Source organism: Perognathus longimembris, chromosome 18, assembly GCF_023159225.1.
Source record: "Perognathus longimembris pacificus isolate PPM17 chromosome 18, ASM2315922v1, whole genome shotgun sequence".
NCBI classification, from domain to species: domain Eukaryota; kingdom Metazoa; phylum Chordata; class Mammalia; order Rodentia; family Heteromyidae; genus Perognathus; species Perognathus longimembris.
Genome location: NC_063178.1, coordinates 1,441,948 through 1,451,504, shown reverse-complemented (window position 1 = coordinate 1,451,504; position 9,557 = coordinate 1,441,948). Strand labels below are relative to the sequence as shown.

Genomic DNA, 9,557 nt, shown 5'->3' with positions numbered 1-9,557 from the left:
CCCCACTTTCTCCCCGGGGAGGCGTTCGATGCATGAACACACAGGATCGCAGCTGGCCATGGCTTCCGTTTATTTCGGCTTCTGCACTGAGAATGCTGGGAGTATCACGTAACAGGATTTGCTCACCCGGGACGCTGCGTCCAAGGTCCGTGCTTCAGTCCCGTGGCTGTAAAACATCACCCCCCTCCTCACGTTCCCACAAACCCTGCCGTCGCCGCTTCTTCCCTCCAAACAACAGAATCTGTGCATATAGGACCTATGTGGGCGTCCGCTGTGACCCCATCCACCTGCGGTCTGGAACGTTCACTGCCGTAGAGCACAATGGCTCTTCACGCGTCAGCTTTTCGTTCCGCTCGCCCATGGGAATCCCAGATTCTTCAGCAAGCAGGAAGAGAAATCAAAAGAAAAACTGTCTATAATCCTGGATTAAGAGGGACGATGAAGCCCGCTGAGCTAAACCAGATGTACAGGTTTATAAACATCTGTATATGTCCTATGTACACGGTTAGTGGTAACCTAGTTGTTATAAATAGTGGAGGGCACTTAGAGTCTACAAAAATAATCATTTTGGATAGGCGCATGCAAATCGGGGCGCTGCAAAGCTAGTTATAAAACCCTTCTCTACAGTTTCTTTTTTTTTGCTTTTAAATATAAAGGCTGCTATTTAGCCCTCGGCTAAACGATTCCTATGCAAACCCAACATCCCCCGTGAAAAAGTAGAAAATCCGCTGTCCTCCACCGCAGCTATTGCTTCAAGTATTCACTTCCCGGTAGTGGAGCCGAGCTTTTTGCCACCCGTGAAGGAAGGGAGCACAGCACACCCCTCCCCGGTACCGACAGTGCACCCCTCCCGGGCACCCGACAGGGCGCACCCCTCCCCGGGCACCCGACAGTGCACCCCCTCCCGGGCACCCGACAGCGCACCCCCTCCCGGGCACCCGACAGTGCACCCCCTCCCGGGCACCCGACAGCGCACCCCTCCCCGGTACCCGACAGTGCGCGCGTCCTCTGCTCCACTTTAAAGACCGCGATCAGTCCGCGTTTCTCGGGGCAGCGTCCCCTCGGCTTCTGTGCTCTCCTGGGAACGGACGCGGCGGAGACTCCGAGGCGGGGAGCCGCCCCGACCCCGCGCACCCCGCCGCCGTCCCTCAGTGGTTCACAGAGCCGTCGGGGCCGTCGGGCGCCGGGGTCCCCGCGAAGGGCTCGTTCTGCCTCTGCGCCTCCTTGGCGCCGGCCGCCTGCTCGGCGAGGGAGGAGAAGGAGAGCTGGTCCTCCTCCACGATGCGCACCTGGTCCTCGTCCTCGTCCTTCTTCACGTAGAACATCTTCCGGAACTTCTTCAGCTCGTGGAGCTCGCAGAACGTCTCCAGCACCACCAGCATGGCGATCAGGCCCAGCAGCAGGTAGCCTGCGTGGACGGCACAGGGCAGCGGCGTCTCAGGGCCCCCCCACCCACGCGCCCCGGGGCCTGGCCCCGCCCCCCGGGCAGGAGGGCCGAGGAGGGCGTCGGGGCGAGGGGTCCCAGTCCTAAGAAGGCCCCACGTCCCCGGCTCAGAGAGGGAGGAGCTGCCCGGCGGGGGGGCAACGTGGGAGAACGAGCACGTGGGGCGAGCTGCCAACCTCAGGAGGCCCGCAAAACCCACCGCTAACTTAGTACCCGAGCGTGCGTGCATGTGTGTGTGTGTGTGTGCGCGCGCGCCCGAGCTGGGGCTTGAAGTCAGGGCCGGGGCGCGGTCCCCCGGCCTCCCCTCGAGGCTGGGGCTCCACCCCGTGGGCCGTAGCTCCGCGCTCCCCGCTTTCTGCGGGTTGGAGGACACGCGTCTCGCGGGCTTCCCCGCCTGCGCTGGCTTTGAACCGCCGTCCTCAGCCCCGGGCCTCCTCGGGTCACTCGGCGCCCGGGAGCCGCTCGCCCCCAGGGGAAGCCGCGCCCTCGCCGTGGGTGACGGAGCGTGTCCGTTTTAAGCTAGACTCCACATCCTCCAAACCTCAGCTTCCGAACAGCAAATTAAAATCCAGGAAGCAGCGGGAGACGAAACCAAACCCGAGAATAAGGAAAACGCTAACTTCGCGGATCCGTGGCAAAACACGTAGGGGCGGTTTCCAGAAACCCCGCGAGCTGCAAGGCTCCCGCTGGCCGGGCACGCGGACTCGGGGGGCACCGCCCCGGGGGGGGGGTCTGTGAGCACCCCCGGCCTGCCTGCGATCCCCAAGACTCAGGCCTGACGCCGCCTTCCTCGCTGTTTAACCAGACCCTGGGGTGGCAGACAGCCCCACGGGCGTGCGACAAAGGGGAGAGGGGGGAGACAGCCCCACGGGCGTGCGACAAAGGGGGGGGACAGCCCCACGGGCGTGCGACAAAGGGGGGGAGGGAAGGCAGCCCCACGGGCGTGCGACAAAGGGGGGGAGGGAAGGCAGCCCCACGGGCGTGCGACAAAGGGGGTGGAGAGACAGCCCCACGGGCGTGCGACAAAGAGGGGGAGGGGGGAGAGACAGCACCACAGGCGTGTGACAAGGGGGGGAGGCATCACATGCGCTCCACCACCCCACATGCATCACACACACGTGACACATGCACTCCACCGCCCCACACGTGTGACACACGCATTACACCCACACACGTGTGACACACTCCCCCGCCGCACACGCATCACACACGCACTCCACTGCCCCACACGCGTCACACACGTGTTCCACCGCCCCACACGTGTGACACTCGTGTCACACACGCACTCCACCCGCCCCACATGCGTCACACACGCGCTCCACTGCCCCACACGCGTCACACACGCACCCCACCGCCCCACACGTGTGACACACATGTTTCCACCGCCCCACACGCGTCACACGCACTCCACCGCCCCCACACGTGACACACGCACTCCACCGCCCCACACGCGTCACACACGAACTCCACCGCCCCACACGCGTCACACACGCGCCCCACCGCCCCACACGCGTCACACACCGCACCCCACCGCTCCACACGTGTGGACACACGTGTTCCACCGCCCCACACGTGTGACACACGTGTCACACACACTCCACCGCCCCACACGCGTCACACACACTCCACCGCCCCACACGTGACACACGCGCTCCACCGCCCCACACGTGTGACACACACGCACTCTACCCGCCCCACACGCGTGACACACGCACTCCACCGCCCCACACGCGTCACACACGCGCTCCACCGCCCCACACGTGTCACACACGCGCTCCACCGCACCCCACACGTGACACACGCGCTCCACCGCCCACACGTGTGATACACACGCGCTCCACTGCCCCACACGTGTGGACACACGCATTCCACTGCCCCACACGTGAAGAAAACGGAAGAGCAAGAGCTCACTGACGAGCTGCATCCTTAAAGGAGAGTGCTGCTGAATTCACACAGGAAAACCAAACCAAACCACGACAAAAAAGCCCCACCCTGTAATTCCGTGGCCCTCACCACCCATCGGGGAGGGAGGGGGGGGGGAGGCAGCAGCGGTCGCCATGGTGACGGCCACGGGGCCGAGCCGCCCGCATCTGGACGCCCGGTCATTACGTTCTGTGAGTCACAAAGAGGCCAATTCATGGGACGCGGCCCTCAGCTTCTTGGGGCGATATCGAAGGGCGAGGGGTGGGAACATGAAAAAGAAAAGGCCCTGCCGACCCCGAGCGAGCAGGAGCCGGTCCCCGGAGGGGCACGCGGGCGGGCGCGGAGCCCACCAGCAAAGCCCGGGGTGGGCGCCGAAGTAGCCCTCAGGGACCCCGAGAGCCTCCTGGGGGGCTCGCTGCCCCAAGCCCCGCGGACTCGAGAGCAGAGGCCTGGGGAGCCCCCGGGCTTGGTGCCAAGGTGCGCGCGCCCGGCCCTGGGAAGCCCGTGTGTGCATCGCGAGGCCGCGCAGACCCCGGGAGGACGCGGGCAGGAAGGGGGCTGCGCGGGGCCAGCTCCGCAGCGGGCCAAGGGCTGAGGACCCCCGCTCAGAGCCGGCCCCGCAGCGGGCCGAGGGCTGAGGACCCCCGCTCAGAGCCCCTCCGCAGCGGGCCGAGGGCTGAGGAGCCCCGCTCAGAGCCCCCTCCGCAGCGGGCCGAGGGCTGAGGACCCCCCGCTCAGAGCCGGCCCCGCAGCGGGCCGAGGGCCGAGGACCCCCGCTCAGAGCCGGCCCCGCAGCGGGCCGAGGGCTGAGGACCCCCGCTCAGAAGCCCCCTCCGCAGCGGGCCGAGGGCTGAGGACCCCCGCTCAGAGCCGGCCCCGCAGCGGGCCGAGGGCTGAGGACCCCCGCTCAGAGCCCCCTCCGCAGCGGGCCGAGGGCTGAGGACCCCCGCTCAGAGCCCCCTCCGCAGCGGGCCGAGGGCTGAGGACCCCCGCTCAGAGCCGGCCCCGCAGCGGGCCGAGGGCTGAGGACCCCCGCTCAGAGCCCCCTCCGCAGCGGGCCGAGGGCTGAGGACCCCCGCTCAGAGCCGGCCCCGCAGCGGGCCGAGGGCTGAGGACCCCCGCTCAGAGCCCCCTCCGCAGCGGGCCGAGGGCTGAGGACCCCCGCTCAGAGGCCCCCTCCGCAGCGGGCCGAGGCCGAGGACCCCCGCTCAGAGCCAGCGGGGCAGACAGCAAAGTCCACCAGACACAGCGCCCTGTCAGCCAGCGGAAAGCCAGGAGCGCAGACGTGGCTCGAGGACCAGCTCAAGCGAGCACGCCGAGCGTCAGAGACCCCGAATCCAAGGATCCACCGTGAGCACGGGACGGAGAGAGCGCGCCTTGTGAACGGGACCTCACGCTTTGTAAGATGTGCTAAATCAAAACAAGAGTCGGGCTGGGGATACGGCCTAGTGGCAAGAGTGCCTGCCTCGTATACATGAAGCCCTGGGTTCCATTCCTCAGCGCCACATATACAGAAAACGGCCAGAAGTGGCGCTGTGGCTCAAGTGCAGAGTGCTAGCCTTGAGCGGAAGAAGCCAGGGACAGTGCTCAGCCCTGAGTCCAAGGCCCAGGACTGGCCAAAAAAACAAACAAGAGTCATTGTAAAGTTATGAAGAGCCCCCTGACTCCCGTGCCTGTTTCTACAGGGTCCCGAGCGCACTGAACGCCAGGCCGCCTCTCCGGAAAGGAGACGGCCGAGCGAGCTCGGGACTCCCCGGGAAGTTCAAGAGCGGGGCGGGCGGGCGTGCGCCGTCCGCACCGAGGCGTGGCTCTCTCTCTCGCGCTCCCTCCCACAGGGGCCGCACGCTTCATGACGCCGCCCATCACGCACGGTGTGCGCTGACCGCGCGGGTTTACACTGGGACTCAGCTTTAGGTTAAGCAACTGGTAAGCGATTGAAAGCTGTGTGTGAAACATGAGTAGCGGAGGTTCCGCGGGGTTCTAGGTTTAGTTTTCGTGCTGGGCCTCGGGCTTGAATTCAGGAACTGGACGCTGTCCCTCAGCTCTTCCTCCCTTCCTTCCTTCCTCCCTCCCTCCTCCCCTTCCCTCCCTTCCTCCCTCCCTTCCTTCCTTCCTTCCTCCCTCCCTTCCCCCTTCCCTCCCTTCCCTCCCTCCCTCCCTTCCTCCCTCCCTTCCTTCTTCCCTTCCTTCCTTCCTTCCTTCCTCCCTCCCTCCCTTCCCTCCTTCCTTCCTTCCTTCCTTCCTTCCTCCCTCAGTTTTTCCTTCCTTCCTTCCTTCCTTCCTTCCTTCCTTCCTTCCTTCCCTCCCTTCCCTCCTTCCTTCCTTCCTTCCTTCCTCCCTCAGTTTTTCCTTCCTCCCTCCCTCCCTCCCTCCCTCCCTCCCTCCCTTCCTCCCTCCCTCCCTCCCGCCCTCCTCCCTCCTTGCTCCCTCCACCATTGGACCCTCAGCTCCACTCCCTGCCCAGGTGGGCTTTGAACCACGATCCTTGGACCTCAGACCCCTGCTGACAGGCACCCGGCTGGCACGAGATGGAGGTCGTGAGAAGGTGTGAGTCTAGGGCAGCCAGGCAGGGAAGGGGGGACCCAGGGGCAGGGAAGGGGGGACCCAGGGGCGGGGCGGAGGGGACCCAGGGGCCCGGGACTCACAGGTGATGCCGATCTTGTAGAGCTCCCTGAACCTCTGGTTGTAGCCCTCCCCCGGCAACGTAGTCGCCCAGGCCGATGGTGCTCAGGGAGATGAAGCAGAAGTAGAAGGACTCGAGGAAGTTCCAGTCTTCCTCCAGGACGGAGAACACGGCGGCCGGGATGAAGAAGAAGCAGGCCACGGTGACGACGCCCAGCAGGACGGCGTGGGCCAGGGCCACCATCTGCCTGGAGAAGCCCCAGCGGAGGTGGACGTAGAGGACGTGCCTGCGGGAGACGTGGACGGTCACGCGCTGCACCACGGCCGTCAGGAAGAGCAGGGTGAAGGGGATGCCCAGGACCGAGTAGACGATGCAGAAGGCCTTGCCGCCGTCCGACAGGGGCACCGTGTGGCCGTACCCTGCGGGAGGGGAGAGGCGCCGAGTGGGCAGCGGGCCGGGGGGGGGCCGGGGGAGGGAAACCCAAGAAGGGGGGGGCCACGCGTGACCCGCAGAACCAGCTCCTCCCCGACGCCCCTTCCCCGGGCAGCTCCATCCCGCCCGCCCTCACCCACTCAGTGTCTCCACACCAGCACCCTCCCCCCCCCCCCACTGCCAGCAGACCACTCCGGAAGGTTCCAGGAATCCTTGAAAGTAAAGGTGTGTGAGGAGAACCGGCAGTACGTGTGTGCAAACAGCGGGTGTGTGTGCACAGGGCGGGCACCGACGGAGGGCCCAGCAAAGTACACAGTGAGCCACTCAATAGACCCACCCCTCCTCATCCATACAGAGTGTGTGTGTGTGTGTGTGTGTGTGTGTGTGTCTGTGTGTGTGAACCTTAGGGCTTGACCTCAGGGCCTGGACGCTGTCCTCGAGCTATTTTCACTCAAGGCTGGCGCTCTACCGCTTGAGACACAGCTCCGCTTCTGGCTTGTTGGTGGTCAACTGGACACAAGAGTCTCACTGCCTGGCTGGCTTTGAACCCTGATCCTCAGGCCTCAGCCTCCTGAGCAGCTAGGACGACAGGTGTGGGCCACCGGCAACACAGCTTACACGGAAGCTACCGAAATGGGCTCTCGGGAACCGACAGTTCCTTGTGTTCTCTCTCTCTTGTCAGTCATTTCCAAACATTCGAAGATGCCACCAAGCCCTCACCCGAAAGTGTGGAAACACTTGGGTCTTAGTGTGAGCCCAAATCCCCTTAAAGGTCCTTCACCCGGCTGGGAATATGGCCTAGTGGTAAGAGTGCTTGCCTCGTATACATGAAGCTCTCGGTTCGATTCCCCAGCACCACATATATAGAAAACGGCCAGAAGTGGCGCTGTGGCTCAGGTGGCAGAGTGCTAGCCTTGAGCAAAAAAGGAGCCAGGGACGGTGCTCAGGCCCTGAGGTCCAAGGACCAGGACTGGCCAAAAAAACAAAAGGGTCCTTCACCAAGAAAGGCCAGGCAGAGAGAAGCCAGCCAGGCCGGGGCCCCTTTCAAACCCCGTGAACGCCTCCTCCCAGAAGTTCCACCAGGAACAAGCCTGAACACGTCAGCTCGCGCAAAAGCCTGCTTCCTGCGTTCCTCATGAAATCAGAGCCCGAGAAAATGACTGGCACGCGCATAATCCCTGCCCGGCGGGGAACACAGGAGGACGGGCGGTACACGCCTGTGCTTGCGGCAGCACCGCCCCGGGCCCCCCCGGCCAAGCCTGCAGACGCTCAGCACAGCGGCCAGGCTCGAGGTGGAATCCAACCGGACCCGCGCCCCTCCCTTCCCCACCGGGAAGTGCCACACCGTTAGCAGGTGCAGATTCCTGGGATACGATACAACACACACACACACCACACACACACACACACACACACACGCTGGTGAAGATAAAGACTTCCGTTATAGATGGCCGTGAGCCAAGTACAGCAGCCAGTCAGCAGTGGCCAGGCGCCCCCCCCAGGTCCCCCCGGGCCACCTCAGGTCTCCCCAGGCCCCCCCAGGTCCCAGGGCCCCCCCCAGGTCCCCAGGGGCCCCCCAGGCCCCCCGGGCAGTTTTCTCACCTGGGGTTTGCGGCTCCAGTGTCACCGGGGACCTGACACTACTAAGACTCAGTCCTTGCTAAGAGCCCTGAGCTGAATTCCTTATTAGGGCTAAAGAACCGTCAGGCCTATGGAAGCCGCCCGCCGCCCCCTCAGCCACCAGGGGGCGGTGTGGTTGAGCCTCACCGTGAGCTGGGGTTTATCAGGACCCCTAGAGAGCTGCTCCACGCCAGCCTGGGGTGGCAGACCTGGGACTTGTCCTTGTGTACTTGCCGCCCTACACACGTGCACACACACCCATGCACACGCACACTGTGCACTCATACACACGTGCACACACACCCATGCACACGCACACTGTGCACTCACACACGCGTACACACACCCCATGCACACGCACACTGTGCACTCATACACATTGCGTACACACACCCCATGCACACGCACACTGTGCACTCATACACACGTGCACACACGCCCATGCACACGCACTGTGCACTCATACACATGCGTACACACACCCCAGGCACACACCATGCACACACACCATGCACACGCACACTGTGCACTCATACACACGTGCACACACACCCATGCACACGCACACTGTGCACTCATACACACGCGTACACACACCCCATGCACACGCACACTGTGCACTCATACACACGTGCACACACGCCCATGCACACGCACACTGTGCACTCATACACACGCGTACACACACCCCATGCACACGCACACGTGCACCCCCCCCCGCACGGCCCTCTTCTGGGCGGCAGGGCCGCCCTCTGCAGCGAGGCCCTGGGCTCCCCGACACCGGAGCTGAGCCCGCATTCCCAGGCCTCGCCGTCCTCACCCGGAGCCCTGGGGGCGAAGGCCCCGCCGCCCTCAGCTCGGCGCATCGCGGCCTCCTCCCGCCATCGGTGAGCCGGCGTGTCCCTCGGAGCGGACCCTCCGCGCCTCGACAGCCGCCACGGAGCCACGGGGCCACGGGGCGCCGCAGCCCCGACTTCGCTTCCGACGCAGACCACGGGTGAGCACGGAGCCCTCCCCCGCCAGCCCCGCCAGCCCCGCCTCGGGCGCCCCCAGGTGGCACCGGCCTCCCCCGCACAGGGGTGCACCTGTGGACGTGTGTGCTGCACAGATGGCTCCAGCCGCCCCCCACCTCTGCAGCCCCAGGTCATGTGACCCCTCCCCTCCCCCAGCTCCCGGTGAGTCTGCAGACTGGGAACCCAATACTGACTCCAAGAGCCGGGTCACACGCCTCCTGCAGGCCCCCGCCTGACCCCGACCTCTGCGGGGATCCCCGCCGCCATCCCAGTGCTGCGAGGAAGGCGGCCGGGGCTCAGCTCGAAGCCGCCATGACACGCCACACCGCGCCTTCCCACAGCCACGCCACGCCCTCGCTGCCTCACACCTCGACCGGGGCTCGGGTGGGTCTGACCCGCGGCAACACCCGGGCAGCTTCAGAACAGCCTCTCCCGCGTCCTCCATTCACCTGATCCGCCCCGCCCGCCCGCCCCGCCCGCCCGCCTGAATTATGATCACCTC

General features: G+C 65.2%; 1 protein-coding gene across 1 annotated transcript; it reads right to left on the bottom strand.

Annotated features, from left to right (window-relative positions):
• Positions 1-1,144: 1,144 nt before the first annotated feature.
• On the bottom strand, positions 1,145-7,108 carry Kcnk1 (potassium two pore domain channel subfamily K member 1). The gene is given in 4 exon segments (XM_048367995.1): positions 1,145-1,408; positions 6,013-6,067; positions 6,069-6,524; positions 7,052-7,108. Coding segments are annotated over 4 exon segments (828 nt in total). The 3' UTR covers positions 1,145-1,148.
• Positions 7,109-9,557: the final 2,449 nt, after the last annotated feature.